Source organism: Natator depressus, chromosome 4, assembly GCF_965152275.1.
Source record: "Natator depressus isolate rNatDep1 chromosome 4, rNatDep2.hap1, whole genome shotgun sequence".
Classification (NCBI taxonomy): Eukaryota; Metazoa; Chordata; order Testudines; family Cheloniidae; genus Natator; species Natator depressus.
Window position 1 is genome coordinate 59,588,318 of NC_134237.1, and position 24,702 is coordinate 59,613,019.

The 24,702-nt window shown below is 37.7% G+C and overlaps 1 protein-coding gene across 1 annotated transcript in view; it reads left to right on the forward strand.

Moving 5' to 3' along the window:
- The window catches only part of TMEM131L (transmembrane 131 like), a 130,231-nt gene that overhangs the window by 89,282 nt on the left and 16,247 nt on the right, over positions 1–24,702 (forward strand). The window contains exons 16-30 of the mRNA XM_074951027.1: positions 690–756; positions 1,449–1,566; positions 2,350–2,488; positions 3,734–3,843; positions 5,559–5,631; positions 7,457–7,599; positions 8,514–8,656; positions 9,361–9,547; positions 10,406–10,591; positions 12,864–13,013; positions 13,923–14,542; positions 18,189–18,343; positions 19,725–19,849; positions 22,346–22,479; positions 23,681–23,866. Coding sequence (XP_074807128.1) covers positions 690–756; positions 1,449–1,566; positions 2,350–2,488; positions 3,734–3,843; positions 5,559–5,631; positions 7,457–7,599; positions 8,514–8,656; positions 9,361–9,547; positions 10,406–10,591; positions 12,864–13,013; positions 13,923–14,542; positions 18,189–18,343; positions 19,725–19,849; positions 22,346–22,479; positions 23,681–23,866 — 2,536 coding nt within the window. The remainder of the gene's footprint in view (positions 1–689; positions 757–1,448; positions 1,567–2,349; positions 2,489–3,733; positions 3,844–5,558; positions 5,632–7,456; positions 7,600–8,513; positions 8,657–9,360; positions 9,548–10,405; positions 10,592–12,863; positions 13,014–13,922; positions 14,543–18,188; positions 18,344–19,724; positions 19,850–22,345; positions 22,480–23,680; positions 23,867–24,702) is intronic.

Sequence of the window (24,702 nt, forward strand, 5' to 3'; positions counted from 1 at the left end):
TGTTTAAAATGCTTGGTGGTGGCAGCATACTGTTCAAGGACAAGGAAAACTTTGTACCTTGGAGAAGTTTTTAACCTAAGCTGGTAAGAATAAGCTTAGGGGGTCTTTCATGCAGGTCCCCACATCTGTACCCTAGAGTTCAGAGTGGGGAAGGAACCTTGACACAGCACCTCCTGCACACTGATCAGCGCCTCCCCTCCCCTCCCGATCAACTGTTTTGTGGTGTGCAGAAGGCTTGGAGAGGGAGGAATGAGGGCATAGAAGGGGAGGGGGTGGGAGGGATGGAGTGGGGGCAGAGCCAGGGGTTGAGCAGTGAGCACCTGCCGGTACATTGGAAAGTTGGTGCCTGTAGCTCCAGTCCTGGCATCGGTGCTTATACAAGGAGCCGCATATTAACTTCTGAAGAGCCACATGTGGCTCCGGAGCCACAGGTTGGCCACCCCTGGAATAAGGGATGGGAAGGATCTACTGAGTGAGATTTTCAAAGGGAGCTCAATCCAACCTCCATTCATGCAGAATCATACAGCGGTGTATCATCCATCCAAAACAAGGGCTACAACGTTTCAGGCTTTCTGTTCTTGAATACATTTGATTGATTAAAGTTTATAATGTTCATTGGTTAAATGTATCTAGATTTCTTTTATTTACAGTGTTGCTTTGTCAGATATTCAAGCATTGTTTTTCTGCAGGGGGATCTTCATTTTGAAGCCGTAGCACATTGTGATATACACTGTTACTTGGGAAAGTCTGATACAGGTAGGTTTATTTTATTTTTAGGCCTCTACTAGCAGTTTGGTAATGTAGAAAAAGTAGCTAAAAAAATATTTGTATTTGTTACTGCATTTGTAGTACAAATATATATATGGTTAGTACGAGTAAGTTTTATGCCATTTAAGAATATCCTGATTTCTTAAATTGTTGCTCCTCTGCATGGATTTTAGTAATGTGTAGCAAACACAATATTCCAGATTTCTAATTCCTGCTCACAGAACTCAAAAATGCTTGAACCAGTTCTAACTTTCAGAATATATTTTTGACTTTAATGGAATTTGTTTGTTTGAGAAAATTATCAGCAATTGGAAGAGGGGCGCTAAAATGGAAATGATTATTGGCTACTAGCAGGTGCTATAACATAATTTTGCACCATGTTAGAGATATTGAACTATGATACGTATATCCCATTGACATCAGTTAAGAGTTCTGTATAAAAATCTGAGATGAAATATAGCCCTTAAATTCCAAATGTAAGATACAGCAAAAAAAAAGTCCTACTTGAGTGTTCAAAAGCATGCACAACTAGTTGTACAAATATCCTATTTACACACACGTACCTTTTTTTTTTTGTAATAGCTTTCTGTATTGATACCAGTTCTTCAAGTTATGGGGCAGAGTGATAAAAGTAGTAAATGATGTTTTAGTAAAATATGGGAAATCTATTATCGTTTTAGCAAATCTGTTTTGGAAAGGGAGTTTGTCTCTGGACCATTCTACGTGGAATGTGGATTCCGAACTTGCAAGTGAGCTTTATGAAAGATGGCAGAAAATAAAACATGGGGAGGCCTGCAGGTTTGTACAAAGACTGTTCACGTTCTTAATTCCAGCAGCTAGTAGTAAACTTCATATTGTATTATAAGAAACAAATTTTGCTGTGCTATAGTAGTATACTTGAAAATAAGAGCAAAAACTTTCAGACTCTGGTGCCTTAAGTTAGTCTTTTCATTAGGTGTTCCGAGATTCAGAGCAGCTAAGCACCTCGTCTCCCATTTTAACTCAATGTCAATAGTTGTCTTAAATACCTGAACACTGGATGTAAATAACATTTTGAATGTAGTAACCTCACCACTGCTACTTCACTCTGAAAGAGGACAAAGCATGTGTCACAGGATCAGATATGGTAGCTGCACAAATCCTCTCTGTCCACAGGTTGAAAAGTAGCCTTTTCAGGGTCGGGGTTTTCAATAGGTTTTAAGCTCTTTTTTCCTTTGCCTAATGGATGCGACATATTGGGGACATGGGGAAGGGAAAAGTGTGTGTCTGTGCATGAGCAGTCCTTGTCAAGTTGGTGAAGCATTGACATCAGCCCCCTTCCAGCATGAGAAAATGGAGCTGTACAAGCAGGGGGGAGTCATGTCACAGGTATGAAAGCAGAGGAGTAAGGGACAAATAGATTTAAATTGATGGTTAATGCAGGGTCACAGTCTTATGGGCATTACTTTGTTAAAGACTTTTTTTTTTTCCCAAGAAAAGGTTATCTACCATAACAAAGTGCTCCTGGAAAATTCATGTCCAGAGACTAAACTCAGTTTCTTTTGGTTTTAACAAAGCTTTCTGTTTTCACCAATTAAACAGGAGGAATTTTTTGGGAATGTCTCGCATTGCTCACCAAAAGAAGCCTGAAGAGGAGTCATTTGCTTTCTTTTTGCCACGTTTGATTACAGAGCCTGGCCTGACATTAAACTTCAGTGCAACTGCACTTAAGAATAGTATGGTAATGATAACTATTTTCAAGCTTTATCTAAATGTGTATATTTTTAGCTAGTTTAAATTTATTAAGATTCCAGTTCAACATTATTAATACACAGTGTTATATTGTTTTCAAACTGGTTTTGAAAAAGGCTTTTGGAAAACTCCATGCCAGTACATCTCAAAACACCAATTTCTTATAATCTGATTGGCTCTAGGACAGTTTAAATTGTCGAAGTATCTAGTTTAATACATTAACATACATTGAGGATTAAAACAATACACAGTAGATCTCACCTTCTGAAATGTTTATTGAAGCGTTCATCAGCTAGCGTAGAGTAGCTTATTATAAAACTAATGAATAACATGGAACGGTATGTTTGGCTATTCCGTGATCAGGGCTGGTTCTAGGCGCTGGCAAACAGGGCAGTCACCCTGGACACCAGCTTTCAGGGGACACTGAACTGTGCCACTCATTTTTTCCCCCTTCCCTCCCGATTAGCTGTTTGTTTGTTTTTCTTGACGGCTCGTGGGGCCTGAAAACATTTTCCATGCTGGCCAGCAAAACATCTAGGGCTGCTCCCGGCTGTGATGATCTTTACTATTAGTGATGTTTATAATTTCCTGTTAATGTTTATCACACCGTGCATACATCTTTTAAGAGTGAATATTATGCTTGTGAAATATCCCAGATTGGGACTATCAGGTGATGTATGTCGTCTTGGAACAAGACTGTCCCCAGCAACTCAGTTCTCATTGGGCAACTTTTGGTCACTACTAACCTGGCCTTGGTTAGAACCTATCATATGGAGATGAAAGGCTTCATATGCAAATATTGTTTATTATCTTAATATTCAGTTTATGTTAAATTATTAATCAATAGCATGAGCAAGGTAGTCCCCCATCATTCATATTTCTAAGTGAGGAAGAATAGCGTCTTACACACTTCACCTGTTTCTTTGGGGAAATTTTATTCCTGTCTACCAGCATAACCTGATACTGAATGGAAATAAAAAGGTAGCCTCTCTTTTTGCATGTGTAGTTCTTCAAGCACTATGATTTGCTTTTGCGCATAGAAACATTGTACACACATGCCCAGCTTTTGCATGTAGTTTTGTGCATGTAAAATTCTAATGTGCAAAAAGAGAAGTCGGGTTGAGACTCCTTTGAAAATGAGGCTAGTATTACCAATGCTGAATTATTTTACCTTGTTTTAAAATTCTAGCACACAAGTATGTAGTTTTAACTTTTTTCCCCCCAAACTGTTTAGGTAAAATATTTTGTGCTAAGAAACCCCTCATCCTTCCCAGTTACGCTACAACTTCTGCCTCTGTCTTACTATCCTGATCCCCAAGCATCACTGAGTCTGCTCAGCAAATGGTAATGAATATAATGTTATCTCAGAATACTGATATTCCTTATTAGTGATCTATTTCTATCTCTTAGCGTTGTTACTCAGCACTTGTTTTAACTTTTTTAAAAAATCATAAGTTACCTGGAGGCATGGTTCCCCATAATCTTAAATCCCATTTTTGATGTTGTATAATCATCACGTCGAATCTACCTTGGTTGTATGTTATATGACTGAATTTGTGGATACAGCTATTATATGATAAACCCCAAGGCATGGATTCAACAAACACATGCCTGCCAGAGTCTGAGCTGGCCTTTTCTGGGGGTTGGGACATAGCCTTACCTCCCCAGGTGAAGGCTAGGAGTCAAGGGGTCTGTAATGGGGGCATGTGACTCAGAATTTGGCCTTCTGGGAGAAATAAAGGCAGCCTGAGTTCAGTGAGGGAGAGTTTAGGGACACTCAAAGGAGTAGGAGGGTTATGGGAACTGCTCTACACAGAGAGACTCTCTGGTTTAGTCTGCACTTCAAAGAGTTTGCTACTATAGCTGCATTGGCAAAGCCCCCAAATGAAGATGCTGCATATATCAGCAAAATGAGTTCTTTTGTCAGTATAATTAAGCCAACTCTCTGCATGACATATGAGTTCTTTGTCTGGTATAAGCTGTGTGGAGAGGGGGAAGAGATGGGAGAAAGGGACCGACTTGAGTCAGTTTGACTACTCACTCACATTCTTATAATCATTAGGATTACTCACATTCTTAAAGTTGGGCACCTATTTAAGTACCTTGCTGAGTCAAGGCCCAGATCCTTCTGTAATTGCTTCCTGAACATCATAGTTCTTTTAAATGTATTCAAACTAATAGCTATATTTGTGTGAATTCTAGAAAAGAATGTCCACAAATATTCATTCCAATTTTTTAACAAATGTTCTTTGCATTTGCACCCTTTTTTATTTACTCTCTACAAATTTTCTAGTAAGTGCTGGAAGTAATGTTCCCTGAAGTGATTTAATTTAAGCAAATATTGCAGAATTGCATTGAAAGTGAGTTTTGAATTCATATTTATGAATATTGAACATGAGATGCTTGCTTCTGAGAGCAGTGTTTATCCTCATTGAACAAAAATCTGTTTGGTAAGTTATGTGTCCTTTCCAAACAGCCTGAGTGACAAATATCAAATACTTGCAACTGAATTGTTCACAGACAGATCAAAAATTAGTTGCAACATTTTTTTGCAAATTAAAAATAAATTAGAGAAAACCAAATCTATTCCTGGGAAATTCATGAAGAGAAAGAGGGACAACATTTATTGAATAAATTATTCGTTCTGAATTTTTCACTGATCTCTGATCCTAAATGTTTCCTAAAGATTATATGGGTGGCCAAGGGTGTTCTGCTTTTGTTGTTACATCTTGCTTAGGAATTTCAGTTGTTGATTCTTGTATAATCTTTGATTATAATATTTTATATTGTGGGGAGAAAAAATCTGACCTTGCCAAAAGGTCACCTTGTTCTCTGAGGGAGCAGCACATGCATTACAACTAAGTTTCATGGAGTCCATTAATATGCAGATCTCTTTGTTTCCGTAATATTCCACATCTGCCAGAATGCAATGGTAGAAGTAGTCTTGCCCTAAGAATAAGTGCCAACATATTACAGTATTGTAATTTCTCCAAAAATGTATGCAATGATGTTTGACAAACTGGGTTTAAATACTTAAATTCTTGTCTTGATTTATTTAGGTTTGGCACAAATGTGCAAGCTATTAATTTCACAACCACTGAATTTAGGCTCATGAAGGAGTGTGCACACAGGGTAAGATGTCTAATTTTTACAGAAAAAATATCTGACAAATTAGAAAAATAAACATATATTCCTAGCTGCATTATATTTACATTTGCTGCTGAATGCTGTTTATAGAAATTCAATCATGTTTTTTCATCTTGCGTTAGATTCTGTGTTTGACATTCTATCTTTTTCCCGAGTTTGCTTTTCAGGGTTTGTTTTTTTAAATTGGAATCTTTGTGCTTTCAAAAAGGCACGGGGTTCAAATCATATACTAAATTTGTGTTTAGCTTTAATGTTGACCATGTACTTGTGGGGTTCTGCCCTATAGAGCTGGCTATAATTTTATAATAAAAGAAAATTGAATTGGTCTAGTAATTGGAACAGAGGACCAGAAATCTGGATTTCTGATTCCTCATCTCAGGCCCCCAACTTGCTGAGAGACCTTGGAGAAATCATTTAACTTCTCTGCCTTAGTTTCCATTTTTACTTAGGAGTTGATTTTCCCCATATACTTCAGAAGTAACTTTTGAAAGGGTGGAAGGAACATTTCTCATATCCTAGTCATTAAGCAAGTATTGAAAAAGAGAACATAGCTGTAACAGTGCATTTATTATTAAAACTGCAGATAGAGTCGTAGCATGAAATCCTGGCCACACTGAAGTCAATGGCAAAACTCATATGGACTTCAGTATGTCCAGGATTTCACCTAGAGATGTTAAGGCCAGAAGTATGACCTATGGCCTGATGCAGGCCAGATAATTTCACTCAGCTATTCTCTATATAAGACTAGGGGACAGATTTTAATTTTTCCTTTTCCCAGTCATTAATTATGTGCGCACAAATTTTGAATGTGTCATAATGTGCCTAAATACTGTGTTTGTGTAACCAGTTGTTATAATCACACCTGGTTACATGCACACAGTTGCATGTATAGAATTATAGGCTATGTTTGCAAATGTGCCCCATATGTGTTTCTTCTCATAAATGTTAGCTGTTAATTGTATGTCTTGTGGTTTGTAATTTTATCTTTCGGTTTATAAAATATTACAAAGCTTAAAAACTCTTTGAACCAAAAAAAAAAAAAAATTGGCCAGGTGCGCTCTTTAAACTAAAAGCCCATTTCCTTACTATTGTTTATGTATCTTTTAGTTCTATAGGTGGCTAAATGTTCTTCTCTGTGTCAGAGGAGAGGCCCGGTGCTGGCGTAGAAAGCTTTTAGGGTGTGTTTTGTTTTGTTTTTTTGTTTAGATAGTGAAAAAGAGTAAATGATCCTTCCAAAAAAACCCCTAACTTGATCATATTTCCAGCCTTACTGCATAGGTGGTGGTGGTGGTATGATGTTAAGGAGTTCTCTGTGGTGTGTTTCTAGTGGCTCAAATGATCATACTAATTGCCAACAATCCCTCCATCAATTAAATCAAGTTGTAATGTCCAGTGCTGTGTGCATAATGGTTGCCACATTCTCCTGTACAGTCAGTGCACTACCACTCTCTCTGCTTTGTAAAGTGATTTGGGGATTCCTTTAATATGAAAGCCACTGTACAAAAATAAATACTTTTCCATATTAGCAAGTAAAATCTGATTAAAAAAAATAAAATAATACATTCCTCATAATAAAAGAAATGCTGTCATGTGAACTTTTGATCAAATAACAGCTTTATCTGATGGGGTTTATGCTGTCAGATGGGAAATAATTTTCATAAAACAAATAAGCTAAATGGCAGTAATTGTGCCTTACCCGGGAGATATTTTTACACAGTGCTGAGCAGTGATGTAATGTCTGCTTTACTGGGATGGGGTTTTTTTAATGTGTTATGCCAAATAAATAAATAAATGCATGTTTGTTTATCAGGATGCACATCAGGAGGACCTTACTAACATGAAATCCAGTTCTGAGGTGCTTCAGTTACATTTACAACCATTGGAAACCCAAAGGGTTGGTGTAGTTTTTACACCAGTTGACTACAAAAGAGTAGCCTCCCTTATATTAATCAGGTAGGCCAGCTTCTGAATTTAACCTAGCTTTTGTAAGCAATAAGTAAACAAATAAGCTTCAAGAAAATAATTTTGCCAAATACTGCAGCAGAGACAAATACACCACATTTCCATTTTAAATACCTCCATTTCACTTTAAGAGATTTTCAGAATCTGATCTACACTTTGCACTTGTGTCCTATGGAAGTGGATACTGTAATAGAGTTCTAATTGAAGTGATTTTTTGTACGTGATAAGCATACTAAAAAACACACAAAAATGTACAGTTCCAGTGGTTGACATTGCAGAATAATACCTTCGATTTCCCATCAGTTTTGTTCCTGTGACTATAGAAGAAGAGGTTTATTAATTTTGCTCTTATCACTAAAACGTGATTTTCATCTAACTCCTTGATGTTAGGAATCCAAGTAATGTTAGTAGTGTGATCAAGTAGACTACATTGGCTCTTATGGGACCAATCCAGGGACCCAGAGCCCAGCCTAAATAGCAGGCTGTGTACTGGGATCTCTGCAGGAAGAGAGTGCAGAGAAGGGAGGAATTTTTCCCACCCTTCTCACCAGTTGAGGCAGCTGCTATCCAGTGGCAGACCCTCTGGCTCCCAGCTGCTCCATGTGCACTATCTTGGGGAAGGTCTCCATGGAATTTGGCTCTGCACTGCACAGGGGGTGAAAATCACCTCTGCTCAGAAAGCCTAAGTGGGACTTCAGTGGTGCACAGGCCTTGGGCTGACCTGCTGAATGGGCGTGAATTTGATCCACAGCGTGCACACTGATTCTGCTGCTGCGTGACCTCTGCAGCTGCTGAGGTGGGAACTGTGATGGACTTGCACCAAGATGGTAATAGAAGTGGGATGGTTTTGCTGAGTTATCTTTTCTGTATCAAAAGCTGATTACATGGTTTTCATATTATGACAGAAATAACTTGACTGTTCTGGATGTGGTCAATGTAGAAGGCTTTGGAGCCAGAGAATTATTAAAAGTAGGTGGAAGACTGCCAGGTGCAGGAGGGTCACTTAGATTTAAGGTACCAGAAGCTACACTCATGGACTGCAGACGACGTGAGTAACAAAAAACAGATCTCTGATCCTGTAGCAACGCATTACTATGCTCCATTTAGCTTGTGACTATAGTGATGCTGGTGTTACACAGAAATAGCATAAAGGGGAAAAATCATAACCTTGATTAGCTGTGATGGCTGAAATGGATGCTGTAAGTTACATGTATTGACTTCAACAAAAAAGCCCAGATGGTGAGAGAATCATCTTTTAAAAGCATTTCCATCAAGCATGCCCCCCACTACCTTCCTGTAATTCAGAAATCACCTCCATATATATTAGTGCAGACAGTAGACATAATGATAAAGAACACTTCATGCGTTAAGTAAAAAGCATTTTGGACAATATTTTGGTATCAGTAAAAAGAATGTGGAGCAGCATAGAAATTAATCTGTTTTTTGTTGTTTTTTTCCTATCATTAATACTCCTACAGCATTTAATGAAATAGAATTTGTCAAAGTAAAACTGGACAGCACAGTAGTAAAACAGATGCAGATTCTGTTTTGTCATAACACAAGCCTGATGATCTTACAAATTCTTTCGTATGTTACTGCAAAATGCAATTTATCAAATGAAAAATCTAACTCTCAGTTTTGGAACATTTTAAAATAATGTGAACTATAAGCAGTAATTTCTAAAATAATATTAAAAAGTAAAATTACTCTCTGTGCTGTGTAGTTACTAAATGCTAATTTTGTTTCCTTTAGAATTGAAAGACAGCAAGCAAATTTTATCTATCACAAAGAATTTCAAAGTGGAGAATATTGGGCCTCTTCCTATAACTGTATCATCTATGAAGATTAATGGGTACAGTTGCCAAGGATATGGGTTTGAAGTGTTAGACTGTCAGGAATTTTTCCTGGCTCAGAACTCTTCGCGGGAGATCAGCATTGTGTAAGCATTGATTGTTAACCAAGAAATTAGTTAATGTAAGTGTGAATTTGAAATGGCAGAAGAACCTCACCTCATTAGTCCACAGAAGAAGCTCAGTCTCTTTTGAATAGACATATAAAGCTCTCCTCTTTTCAGTAATGTTACATTAAAAGCTAGTACTATAGTAAAATTAGATTATTTTTACAAAGCATACTATGGTATTTTTATTACTACACTGTGAAGTATTACTAAATTAAAGTTGAATGGTTGTCAGGACAAATGAACAACATATATTTTCTTTTTTTTTCATTGTTTTATCATTTGTTTGCTGATTTTCTATGCGTATCACAGTCATTAGTACCAGCTAGTCAGGTGCTTCTACCAATACATATTTTAAATATTTTTTCTAATGTCCATGCAAGTGTAACTCAAGATTTTAAACACAAGGAAAAAGGGGTATGATTGTAATGCAGTAATTGTGCGTCTACGTACAGCAAATACAGTGCACTCTCAACTGTCTGTACATTTTAGCATTGTACAAAGAATTTCATTTAGTATTTGTTGATTATCCATTCTCCTTTTCCAGGAGGAAACATCAAAATTAAATAATACCTTATAGTGCATCACATAGAGAATGCCAAGACAATTACAGTTGTAAAGCAGGCAGGCAAGTGCTTCTCTTAGGTAATTGTTAACATCACTACATAAACTGGTCAGCAGGAGGCAATCTTGAAGCAAGCAGCTGTCTCTCATCTTTTTTTCATATTAAATTAGAAGCTGTTTATGATCACTGTTTAGTATTTTTAAATCAATGACATCTTAATAAAACTAAATCTTACTATAGAAAAATAACACTGGCCTCATTTATTTTGTTGACAGGTTTACCCCTGATTTTACTTCTTCGTGGGTAATCCGTGAGCTTACTTTGGTGACTGCTGCTGATGTAGAGTTCCACTTCACACTCAACGTGACCCTTCCTCACCATTTGTTACCCTTGTGTGCAGATGTGGTGCCAGGACCTAGCTGGGAAGAGTCTTTCTGGAGGCTCACAGTCCTCTTTGTTAGGTAATATACTTGCTTCTTGTGCTGTGCACTCCTCACTCAAATTAAAAAGAAAAGAAAATCAATCTATCAAAGATTTATAGTTGCTTTTGGTTCTTTGAGTTACATGTCAGCAGCTGCTACCTTTATATAAAATGTCAGTTTTAGAGAAATGTGTAATGTCATGATGTGTAATTAGGGTCTGATTCAAAGACCTAGGTGCTGAACATAGAGGATGCTCAGGATTTTACAGGATTGGACCTATAACTTTTAAGTTTCTTGGGGAAAGAACATGTCTTCTCCTGCCTGGAAAGTGCCATACACACCTATGGCAGTATTTTATTAGATAACTATAGATGGTTAGCATGGATGCAAATACAAGTTGTTTAAGCTATTAGTAAAGTCATAAATTTTATGGACAGATTCTCTGTTCCATCCAAGTGTTCTAACTTGTGCTAGGTGAATATGAGCCCGATGGGACCATATGTCACTTGGGGATAGTTAGAGCAGAGTAAGCGTTAGCCGTTTCCCCTTCCTGCCTCGTTTATGCCCCAGACATAGGTGCTGGAACTAGGGATGCGGGGTGTGGGGGTGCTACCTCACCCCTTGGCTTGAAGTGATTTCCATCACAGTCAGGTTTTACAGTTTGGTTCAGTGGCTCTCAGCACCCCACACTATACAAATTGTTCCAGCACCTCTGGCCCCAGGAGTCACTTTATCCCACTGAGCACTCCTCCATGCTGTGGAAATCCCCAGCAGTAGATGTGGGTGGTTTCTGTCACTACCTGAGCAGACCAAAAGGAGCTGTATGGACATATAATCTACCCTAAGCATTTCTGGTAGGTTTACATAGGTTTTAATGACATTGTTTTAAAACAAATAAACAGATCCTCTTTTTTTAACATACTCTTGTTTAATGTGGATTTTTGTTAAGAAATTCTGTTGAAGAGGCTGTGGTGGAAAGGTGTCTCAGCGTATGTGCATTAGCTAATTTTGTGTGTCAGATCCTCAGCGGGTTTAAATTGGCTTACCTCTGTTGAAGTGAGTGGACTTATGCCAGTTTACAACAGATAAGCTTCTGGGTCTGTAAATTGTGTTTGTGTGTGCGTTTGTGCGTGCGCGCACATACACACACTATTCTACCTTTTATATTGTATAATGTAAGTGAGAAACTGTTCTCAATGTAGGTGATTTCTGGTGCCATTTTCATACAAATCTTTAAATCCTAATAGTTTCACTCTTAGTTTTCAGAATTGATAGGATGTGAATGTAAATGTCATGTTAATACTATAACATGTCAGTGCATGCTTATTCTGTGGCCTGGAAATCCAAATTAATTCTGTTTGCATTTTATACAAACTAAAAGTATTTTAGTGAAAAAGCCTGATTAACAGATGCTGCAAGAACATAGGAATAGAGCGATTTTCCATTAGTCTACGTATTTTGCTTCCTGATAATAATAGTATATAGACTACTTCAGGAGGTAGCAAAAAATTACCCATAATTCACCCATGCTATTATATACCATACAGAAAAAATCCTTTGACTTCAAATACTGACCCCAGAAGAATGAAGGTTGATATTTCTAATAAATTTTATGTTAGCATCCACTCTAGAAAGGCATGAGAATTTTTTTTTTTTAAAGAGATTTTTTTCTCCCCTCTGGGGCCTCCAGAGTGCAATTTGTCTTATCGGTGTCTAGGTTAGCTCGTTAGCTGCTTGGGGGAGTGACTCTCTTTTTTTTATTTGTCTCTTGTGTAGCAGTGAGTGCATTATTAGTGCTTATGAAATAATAACACCACAGAATCATAGACGTTTGAGTGAGAGGGGATCTAATAGATCATCCTGTGTGTCTTCCTGCAAATACATGTACATATCCCATATATGTGAAGTACATAGTTTATTACATTATGCCCTGTTCAGCTTGCATTGTTTTGAGATCTCTGCTATATCTAAGCAAAATAAAATATGTCTGTCCTCAGTTTAGCTTCAATCTTCAAATTATCTTGTTGTTTTAGGTTTGAATTTTGTTTTTGTTGTAAAATGAATAGTTTAATTGTTTTGTCAGAAAATAATCATAGCTTCCAGAAACTTAAAAATAAAAGAGTAAAAATTATTACTTCTAGAAACTTTTTGTTTGTACCATACCCCATTCCTCCAATTTAATGTTAGGTATCTTTGCGTTTGGAATTTACCAACACATAGTCTGAAAAACAATACTTGCTATGGAATTGATCTGTTTTGTTCATTAGTCTAAAGACATGCATGTAGTGAAACCTATTGTTTTCTTTTGCAGTTTGTCCCTATTGGGTGTGATTCTAATAGCCTTCCAACAAGCACAGTACATTTTAGCAGAATTCATTAAATCAAGACAGAGACCAAATCCCAGTTCTTCGTCACAGCAAAACAGCAATCCTGTGGATATAATCAGCTCTGATTCCTACAAGTAAGAATTCTTCTTCCTCTGAAGTGCTCTCATCTGCACTCTGTTTAACATAGAATAGCCTTTTCTAAATCTTTGTACTATGATATTACTGTGAACTCCTTTAGGAAGATACTGTTCCAAGAAACCTCGTTGTTTCAGTGAGTTTTCAGCATTCTGACAAAATCAGGTGCACTCTGGTGTTTTAATCTGTACAGATGAACAAAACTCAGAATAACTACTTTTGTGTTTTGTTAGTAATACGTAGATAATGAAATGTAAAGTGGGTAATGTAAACACACTACCTAGCTGCTGTTGTACTGTTACTGTGTGATGGGAATTACATGTTCATATTTAACAGTCACAGAAGTTAGAAATGGAAAGCACTTTGTTGGCCATCAAGTCTCTGAACCTAGGTCCTAATTCATTCAAGCATTTGAGCGTGCATTGGAGTTGGTCGAAGCACTTAAGCTCATGCTTAAATCACAGTGAAATTGTAATATTTAATTAAATATCAGGGTGCCCAGAGCCTTTGTGTAGGGATCATTGCTATTATTGAAATCTAGATGTGATTAAAAATGCAAATCCCTATGCGGCCAAACAAGATGCACATACCTCGGGCTGACTCCGCTTGGAAACACATTTGTGGGTGCCTTTGAAGACAGTAGGAGCCATGTATGCAATTTGGGTGAGAATTTAATCCATAGCCATTAAGTGAAATCTTTACACTGTGAGCACTCCTTTCTGTTAGGACAGAAGCGGGTAAATTGCCCCTTCCTGAGTTTTGTACCGAAAGAAGGTAGAAATCCAGTTCTTATGTTTCATTAATATTTCTCTCTGCCTCTCATTGAATACTTTTTTAAAAGGTGTAATTTAATGATGGCTTTATAAATATTTAAAAAACACCTTAACAATTCTTTATTTCATATCCAGGGGCAGCTGCAAGACCTTTATGGATTCCTGTAGCACCTCTGATAAAGGCAAAGGAAAAGGCTTCCTTTCTGTAGGCACTCCATCCAGCCGAAGCCAGAATGCTGCAAAGAGAAGTCCAGCAACCTATAGCCACTCTCAGAAGAAACACAAATGTTCAGTTTACTACAGTAAACAAAAAGCAAACACAATACCTGGCAGTGCCATTACAACTACTGATGAAAAGCAGAATCAGACTGTAGAGAACCAAATCTCAGCACCAAAAGAGGACATTTGCACTGATATTGTTAGTGAGAACTGGCTACACCTAAAATATGCAAATAGCATAAATGTAAACCTGCAGAAGAATTTAACTCTTCCAGGAAATTTTCTGGATAAAGAAGAAAGTGCACTGAAAAACACAGTTCTCATGAAAAGTACTTCTTCAGAGTGTGATTTGAAGGAGGATCTTCAAGCATGTATGTTTCCTAAGGAAACTAACCTTAAAACTTCAGAAGATATAACTGAGCTCAAAGAACAGGAGTTCTGTCCTCTGAAGACATCTAAGAAGCTACCCGAAAGTCACTTGTCAAATTCACCTCAGCAACAGCCAGAATTGCAAGACGTTTCCAGGAAAAATAATGGTAATCTCTCCATTTATATAATTCATTTTGAAATTTGGGTGAAAATCTTGGCCCCACTGAAGTCAATGGCAAAACATTCCTTCACTTCAGTGGGGATAGGATTTCACCCTCTGTGTGAGGATATTTTACTCATGCCTCTTGATTTTGATATGTTTATGCAGATTTGCAAGAAAGAGGATCTGGCCAGAAAAATTCCTTTGTGTTGTAAATCAAAGCTGCGGCTTAGATGCAACTTCAAGGGAAAGTTTGAAACTGAAAGCAAGTTTCATATCATATGGATATGATAAAACTTTAGACTTCACAGTTGCTTCCGTGCGTAAATTCACACCATAATATTTATAAAGGTTAAAACAAAGTTAAGAGACATGTTTTCATCACAGATATGATTAAAATACAATTTGCCCTTGGTCAGATATTCAAAGTATTTAAATCTTAAAAAAAAAAAAAATGGACTTCATTTGGAGTTGTGCTTAGCATTTCTGAAAGTTAGGCATCCGGCTTTTGTAATAATATTGTAACCTGAAAGGGCCAGAAGCTGCCACCAGGGTATTTGGAAATTCTCACATTATTAGGAGTTACAAGTTGCCATTTCCATCAGAGACTCAGGAGATATTTAGCTCATGACTTTAGATTGAAAGACTAGCCTTGGGGAAGAGGCACAAGAACACTAAGGAGAAATGTTGGTTAGGAAGTCAAAGGAATATTTCTTGTGGACATGTGTTTTCACTGAGACTGTGGCAAAAGCAAATCCATTGATTGAATCCCAAATATGCAGTTGACAAGTCTGTTTTTGTTGAAGTCTTGATAACTCTATGCTATCTGGTGGTTGAGACATGGGACTGGGAATAAGGAGATCTGGGTTCTGTTCCTAGCTCTGCCACAGACTAACTATTTAACCCTGACCCAGTCAGTTACCCCGTGTATTCCCTCATCTGTTAAATGGATTTACGGTACTACTACTTACTCATCTCAGACATGTTGACAAACTAATTTAATTAATATTTATAAAGTGCTTTGAAATGCTTCATACGCTCTAGAGGTACAGTGTTGTTATTAACCTTGTTTATATTTTCAGAAGCTGCTAAATAAAGTTGAAAAACATTGATTAAACTTTTAAACATAACCAAATACATGGGAAAATATCTTTAGTTACAGTTCAGAGAGATCATGCATTATACCTAAACCAAGCTGTTTCCTACTGTAAATCCTTAACCATTTGTATTTTTGTAGAATTCCCTTTTGATTTTATGGTCATGAAAGAGCTCCTGATGGAGCCATATTGGCCTCTTACAGTTGTTCCTGTCTTTCCTTCACATTGGGATAGTCAGTTGTTGCACCTTTAATATTGTTTCTTTGAGAAACTTCTCTCCGAAACTCCTTTTTCCCTTTGATTTTCTTTCCAGATTTTCTTTCTTACCTACTAGCTCTGAGTTTTTTAAAGTCTGTTGTTTTGAATATAACTCCTTCATAGAACATTTCCAGAGTTCTCATGGTTGCTTAATTATCAAATTTTTAAGAATTAAATTGAGCAAACAGTGAAACAAACAAGCTGTTTGTTTCAGTTATTTCTTGACTCCTGGCATTCTCAGGGTTTGCTGGCTGTCCAAAGTTCTGTGGTTTAATTTGTAGATGGTTTGGGACTATAAATTAAATCTGAATCATACCAGTATGAAACATTCATGACTGTTAATTATAGAGAATCTTTGTGGCACCAAGAAGTCAGCAGGAAACAATTTACTTTGTGTGTTATATCTTGGAAAGCAGTGACACATTTTTTAGAAGACCAGTAACATGTTTTTTCAGCTCCAGTCTCTGATCTTGCTCATTGCTTTGTTTTCTGATGCTTCTTTACTCCTCCCTATCCCCTTCATGCTCATCCATGCCCCTGCCACTGTGATGCTGCCATTCACAAAGGAGGGAGGGTTGAGTTCCTCAGAGGTTGCAGGCACTGCTAGTAAACTGGCTAATAAGGAGCACTGAAGAATGAGATTGGGACGGGCGTACCCTTCCCACCAAAGATCAGCACTGCGGTTTGATCGGTGGTATAGTCACGACCTTAGTATTCCTGTTCCTTTTGCATGCCATGTGCAGTGCAGCCAAAAGCCTTGTCATTAGGTCGCAGGGTAATCTCAAATGTCTGTATTTCTTAATATTTTGCAGCTGAAGAATTCAGTGCATTTATAATGCAATTAAGTATTGTACAATAATATCAGTGTAGAACGTTAAAATTAAAAATAAAAGATCCAACCAGCCTGATAATAGGTCAAACAGAATAAATGGACCTTAAGTTACCTAAAAGCGGCCAGTGAGGGAAACTTGGCTGACTTCTAGGGGAGAGTTGCACAACCAAAAATCCTCGCCCAAGTCCATCCTTGTTGTTGTTGTTGTTTTTATTTGCTAATTATATTACCATATCACCTAGGAACCCCAGTCATGGCCCAGAATCCCATTGTGCTAGCTGCTGTACAAACACAGAACAAAAGAAGAAGATCCCTGTCTCAAAAAGCTTACAATCTAAGTATGGTACGACATACAGATAATGACAAATAGATGGGAGCATAAGGAAGCAATGGCAACATTGGCAGCATGATGGACTGTGATCTCAGCCCACTAGCAGCCTAACCATGGACAAGTTTTTTGTAGGCATCACAGCAGAGGGAGTTTTAAGGAGGGTTTTGAAGGAAGATAGTGAATAAGGGCTTGTCTACATATGAAAGTTAATCTGGAATAAGGCAGAATGTGAATTTAAAGCGGATTTACTATTTCAGATTAACTCCATGTGTGAACGCTCTTATTCCAGAATGAGAGTGCATTATTCTGAATTATCTTAATCCACTTTCTTAATCCGTGTTAGAAGTGGATCAAGATCGTTTGGAATAAGAGCATCCACAAATGGAGCTAATCAGACATAGCCTTTCCAGAGTAACTCCCTTTGTAGACAAGATGCTAGCGTTGTGGATGTTTGTGGGGAGGGGCAGCAAGGGAGAGAGCACCAGTGTGCTTGTTTGAAAATGTAAAAGGTAGTCTATGGAAGCCTGATGGGGCAGTGGGCGGTGGAAGCTGACATCTCAATGGTGAATGAGAGATGGTAGGTAGGGTGGGGATAGGCTATGAACAGCCTTGAAAGTAAAACAAGTAGCTTATGTTTGATGTGATAGAGAAAGGGGGAGCCAGTGGCTGGATGTAAAAAGAGGACTAAGAGAATGATGTTTGCAGTAGCATTCTGAATAAATGTGAATGGGGCTAGCTTATATTTATTAAAGCCAGAGAAAAGGATGTTGTAGCAATTGAGATGTAAGATGATGAGAGCCTGGTTGAGAGTTTTAGCTAAGTGTGCCCCCAGTGTGGCCCTAACTGTACATAGGGACTAAAGAACCAACTGACGTAGGGTTGGTACGTAGGGGAAGTGTATATAAGTACTGCTATATATAAAACTGCCTCTTGCAGCTGGTTTTAGAAATGTTACACAGCAGTGTTAACTTTTGTATTTTTGTTTTTTTGGGATAAGCAGCAAAACAAAAATGATTTATAATCGTAGTGTTTTGCGAAGCATCCAAATTTGAAAATGTTGGCCAAGGTAGAGTGCCAGGGAAGGGAATGGGAGCCTCATATACAAAGTTACACTATTTGTATTGTTTCACTCCAGGGAATAACCAGCAAGTGCCTCTCAGGAATGAAATAGAAAACTGTGAGACTTTGAAAAAGCAGATTAACACAAAGCCTTCCACTGAGAAAAAGATTAGTAAAGGACATAAGGAGGATACACCATGCTGTGGAAAACAGGAACTTGCTTCAGTTGAGGTTTGTATTAAATGATCCTTCTCAGTTTCATATTTAAAATGCCTAAAATAAAAGAGAGAGAGAGAAACATTCTGTAAAGAATAAATCCTAAAATCACTTTACTGATCATCTAATGAATGAGTAGAACCCCCAGGTTGTGATACTCTACGTGTCCTAGTTTTATGTATTAACACTGGATTATAAAAGGATACAAAATGTTTTGGTGGAGTTCACAAGTAGGCTTTATATGTAATGTGGGCTATATCACAAACACATTTGTTTCCATGTAATTAATATTAGTGCAGGCACAAACACACACTCTCACACCATCTGACTTAAATCTAACAACAAGTGTCAGCATCAGTAGTGTTGTGCGGAAACTCCCTTCTCCAACCCTTGTTAGAGAGCTATCTTGCTATCTTTCACTCTGGTTATTTTGGGGAAGTTCTGTGGCCTGTGTTATACAGGAGCCTTGGAACCTATGACTAATCTCTGTGCCAGAAACTGAATTTGAGCATGACAGAAGATGAATGCATTTACACAAATTGCTAAATAGTAATAATAACCAGAAACCTGCAAGATAGCATCTTCTGTCCAAAGATTTCAAAAGCTTTACAAACACTAAGTATTGTATTTACATTACAGAGAGTTTAAGTGGCTTCCTAAATTCACTGATAGAGCAGGGGGCAGAATCGGAAATGGGTTCTATCTAATCTGTTCATGAAAAGCTTTATAATAAATTACATGTCGTACTTCCGGAGCACATATTGAAAACATTTGCTGGATCCTAGTCTTGTTTTGAGAAAATGTTAATGCAGTTATAAGTGGCTTTTGGCCATGTTCTGCCGCTTTTCATGCGTTTCTGGTGGTGGTCTATTTTGTTTTAAGTCCAATATAAATTAAAACTTAAATTTACTAATATTTTCTGTTTTACTTATCTCCATTATTTCTTCAGTAGTATGTCAGATAAACAGAGGGGACACCACCAATAAGTGAGGGAAGAGAGAATTTATTGCTGCTGAACTCTCCCACAAGCTGATCACAAATCAGGCAGATGTTTCTAGTTTTTAGTCCATTAAGAATTGTATAGACATTTTCCCCTATCATCCTCTGCACTCCCTACTTTGCTCAGGGGCAGGGCAGGGAAGGGAAGGAAAGGGGGGAAATGCTAGCACATTGGGGATTCAGAAACTTTTCTCTCTCAACATTTACCAGTGATATGAAGGTCTGAATCTTGGGTAGGTAGATTAAGTGGTGATCTTGGAAAGTGGCACTAAATCTTCCACTAAAAGTGTCATTTTGTGAATGTTCTTTGCCTAGATAAAACCATTGACATGAATTTACCAAGGTTACTTCATTGATAATAGACACGTCTCACTAGTTCATGTTTTTACCTTTTCAGCAAGAAGATGCTTTCAGGAAGAAGAGATCTCAGGAGAAAAGAGAAGGCAATTTATCAAATATAAATTGGAATAGAAATAGAACATCTAGAAAAAACAAGAAAAAGAATGTCAATATATCTCCAAGGTGTGTGCTGCATCCTCGGATAATCACAAGTTTTATTATGCCATGTTGAAACTGGAAATGCTTTCATTTCTGCGTTTTTAGTCTCTCTTTAGGTTTTGTGTCGTACAGTATGCAGGTTGTTGTATGATGATATAATCCAGGGCTAAAACTGTCATATTTAATACATACTATACTATATTACACAGGAAAATGTGTGTGTGCCCACGTGTGTATAGGTACACTCCCCATTCTGCAAAACAATCTGTAAGGTGCCCTGTTGATTTCAGTGGGACCTGTTGTGGTTGCAAAGGGTCACCTGGATGGATCTCTTTGCAGAATCAGAGCCACGTTTAGGATTCAATTGCAGAGAATGGGAGGATTTTCATGGGGAAGTCACTACTTTAATTCTTTGATTTATTCTTGAGCTGTAAAATGTTTCTTGCTGAGCACTTCAGATTAAAGGAACAAATCACCCAGAAACCTATATGCCTGATAACAAATAAAATAATGCTAATTTTATAATTGCAAAATATGGTACACCTGCATTTTTGTGAACACGTATGTCCTCTGTAGACAGACTTTAAACTAACAAGCAATGGAGAAATGTGAGAGTTTGAATTTACATCCTGGTCAGTATTTAATTGCTTCTCCTTATAGACTGGAAATTTGCCTGCTTTAAAACTCCCGATGGTTAGTTTCCTTTCCACTCTGTTCCGAGTGGATAAAATCCAGAATGTATTGTCTGCAGCAAAGAAAAATCTTTTGAAATGATTCCAACTTCATGTGAATCAGATCATCTCTTAACTAGTTGGAAGCAATTTTATCTTCTAATATAGTATAAAGAGGAAGAGAAGAATTTTTTTTTTATGAAGAAGCCAGCATTTCTCCAATGAAGTGTAGTGATTTAAAAATAAACTTTTAAAAGAGGAAGTCTGGGATACCTGGGACATTCAGACTAAATGACTTCTTTTTGGTTTGTTGCCAAGTGTTGTGGTAAGTTAAAGGAATGTTAGATCAGAATATTAGACAGAAATATGAAAAGATCCTGAGAAATATTTTTAAAACTTTTTTATAAGTTTACTTCAATAATTTCTAAGAGTCAATTAATTGTAAGCTTTTCCTATTATTTCATGTTGTTTATCATTATTAAATTATTATTACAGTACTTCTAAAGATGCCATTTGGAATCAGGGCCCCATTGTGCTAGACAATGTTCAAAAATACAATAAGAGAAAGTGCCTCCCCCCAAACAGCTCAGATTTAAGACCACAATCCTGAAAAGATTTAAATTGACTTAACGGACTCTTAAATAGTGTAACTAGACAAAACCAATTGTAAAGCCAGAACACGAGGGACCATTGTGATAATCCTGCATAACACAGTCTACTCACAATACATAGAATTCAGCACAGGATCAAGGTTTGTGTAGATAAGAAAAACAAAAATGGAAGGGAAATGTTTGTCTAGTATTATTTCTCTTACTTGTTCATTTATTTACTTTTCAACAATCATTGCTTTCTAGGCGTTAAAATGTGACCATCTACTCTCCATAAAAATAATAACTCAAATGTTTGTCATTTCCAATATTAGTCAAACTAGTCCTGAAATACATAATACTAAAGATAACAAGTTTTTGATGTTTCCACAGGGTAGTTCTATTCTGCATTCACCCTGCCACCTGATTGGTTTTGGGCTTCCCTTAACGTGGATCTGACTGATAATGTATTAGATCAAGAAATGTTGGCTCCTACTAGCTAAGAATTGAAAAGAGAAAAATATTTCCTGAATCAGTTGTGGGTTTTCTTCTGCTTATTATTTTGATGATGATGATCTATTGTGTTAGTGTTCAGGAGCCCAAATCAGGTTCAGGGTGCGCTGGAAATCTAGGTCCTTGTCACAAGGAACTAACAATTTTAGACCCTGATCCTGCAGTCAGATCCCCCTGGGGAGACTCTACAGCTCTGCAGAAATACTTTGATTTCAATGGATTTGATTGCAAGATTGGAGTCTAGGAAGGCAAACAATATATAGCATTGGAGAGATTGTTTGGAAGATACACAATCTTTATATTTAAAAAAAGGGTGACAATACTTCAACTATCCCAGACTGTCCCTCAACCTATACTTTCTTGTAGGCATCAGAGGAGAAGTGTGTTTTGAGGAACAACTTGGAGGAGAGGGTAATGGCTTTGTGGATCACTTTGTGCTTCACAGGTAGGGGGCAGTGAGAGGAAGGTGTGACAATGTTTGTAAAGAAGCACGTGGTAGTTCTGGTGAGCTCCCAAGTTGTTGGAAATATGCGGCCAATTCTTGCACCCACACTGTCCTGTCTGAGCTCTGAAGGTATCTGTCACCTTTGTCTCACTCCCAGACCCAGCCAACCTGAGGAACAAGAGTTTTGAGGCTGTTCCCAGCTCAAGATCTTGCCTTGACAGAGTTGCTAATAAAATATTTAGTAATTGGAAGGGGGAAAATGATAGTTAAAATGTAAACGCATTTTGGTTTGTGATTATTTCAGGGTTCCTGAACATAATGAGTTGAAGCGTATGTGCAGTGAATTTGAAAGGCCTGAACTAAGAACTAACATTGGCATAAGGGAAACTTGTAAAACAGACCAAAAAGTTGGGAACTTGTCTACACAGGGAGAAACAGGTATGTAATCATTATTGGGATTGCATTGGGAAAAAGTAATGTATAGTTTTTTGACACCACAATATTTTGATTCCTTCCCTTGGGGACTTCTATTTCCCTTGCCCTCGTGGGCCCCTTAATGTGACCATCCTGGCCAGTGAGGGCTATATGTAGCTCCTCTGGGAGCCAGTCAACATGGTTGCTGAGATGCCAAGAAATACCAAAAAGTATTCCTTCTCTGAGGGGCTGAATGCATTTCCTCCACAATACTCCCTAGTCAAGGTAAGAAGACATGTCAGAGCATGAAACTGTAATGTCTTAAACTGTTTGGGGGACAAGGTGGGTGAGGTAATATCTTTTATTGGACCAAATTCTGTTGGTGAGAGAGAGAGGCTTTTGAGCTTACACAGAGCTCTCTTTAGGTCAGCTCTGTGTAAGCTCAAAAGCTTGTCTCTCTCACAACAGAAGTTGGTCCAATAAAAGATATTACCTCACCCATCTTGTCTCTGATATCCTGGGAACAACACTGCATTAAACTGTTTGGGACATGCCTATCTATCATGCCTACCTGAGATCAGTTAAAGTGACAGCCCCCAGAATAGCATCAGGTGGGGTATGGGTAGGGCATTTTCAGTGAATAACCATCAACTTTGAACCTTGTTTCCTGCCTTGGTCCACGGATCCAGGGCCTGTTCACTTTTCCTCAAAGTCTGTCTGTTTTCCCCAGCTTTTGAGAAGAGGGTATGTTAGGAAGATAAATGAGTTTATATAGTGGTGGTTCTTATTCTCGTTAAAATGAAGAGGAGGTGAAAGTCCATAGTTTACTACTGAGTTATCAATTAGGTTTGTTCTTGTTTTTAGTGTGCATGTTCCCAGGGCCTTTTATATAAGGTCTCTGTTTTCAATAAAATTTATGCTGCTTAAAGAGCAGTATGCACTTCCCATTTCTTCCACCTGTCTCAGCCCCTATAGGCCATGGTTTGTTGTCACTTCCCATTGTATTATAGGTGTAACTTAGATGGTAAGCTCCTCCAGGGCAGGGATTTTGTCATCTTGTATGCCCATAAAATGCCATACATGCCAGTGACGCTATCTATAAATAATACTTCCTGTTTCTGCTCAGCAGGTTTAAAGGATTAATATAACACATTTCAAAAACAATTTTTATTTAATTTTGAGTTTAAATGTAATATTTTTAATTTTTTTTTTCAACTTCCTTCAGAAATCTTTTATCAACGATCTAAGAAGAATTGTTTGGAAAAGTTTTGCTCTGATTCAAGCTCAGACTGTGGAAGTTCTTCAGGAAGTGTACGTGCCAGTCGTGGTAGCTGGGGCAGCTGGAGTAGCACAAGCAGTTCCGATGGAGATAAAAAGCCCATGATTACTACCCGGCATTTTCTTCCATCAAGTAAGTGTTGGAAATAGAATACGCACAAGTACATGCCGAATGTAGATCTTCTTTTTGGATAGTTAGTGACCAGGAGAGTGTGTATAGCCTATGCAGTCTGCCCAGCTGCCATGGCTTAATAGAATCGAGTCTTCATGGTAGAATTCTACAGAGTGAGGGACCAGAAAGTATTTTACCAGTTGCTAAACACAAAGGGGTTTTGTATTCATCCACTCGTGGTTAACCTGGTTTATTCAGGAAATCTAAAAACTAACATTGGAGTTAAAAGACTCCAAGATGCAGAATTGCGGTATTTGTTGTTCCATAACCATTATAATATTATAGGTTAGAAATGATCCAGGACTCAGATATCTGACCTGTGCACACTCTGAAGTAGCTGACATCTTTCCTGCATCTGAAAATATGCTATTGGACTGTTTCAATATGAAAACATATTATTTAGAAAATTCCTTGTAAACATTAGAAAACCTCAAAATTCATTCAGTGCTCCCTAATACTCTAGTCAAGGCATCTAGTTGCCTCCAGTTAATTTGTACACCTTTTGTGCTCCTTCATGGGGAAAAATGGTCTCCTATTTATTAAATGTGTCTAAAACATTTAATCATTTTGCGAGAGTATCTTGGGGTGAATGCATTAGTGATTCATGTTGCCATGATACCATACCCAACTCTGTGCTTTCTTTGACCTGTTTTAGTGATAAATGCCTGTGGCATTGGCAGTAATTCTAGTGTTGGGTCCTTGAGCATAAAGCAAATTCAAGTTTGCAGGTATAATGCTGCTTATAAATGTGGAAAGAAAGAAACACACCTGGCAAACCAAGAATTCAAACAGGCAGT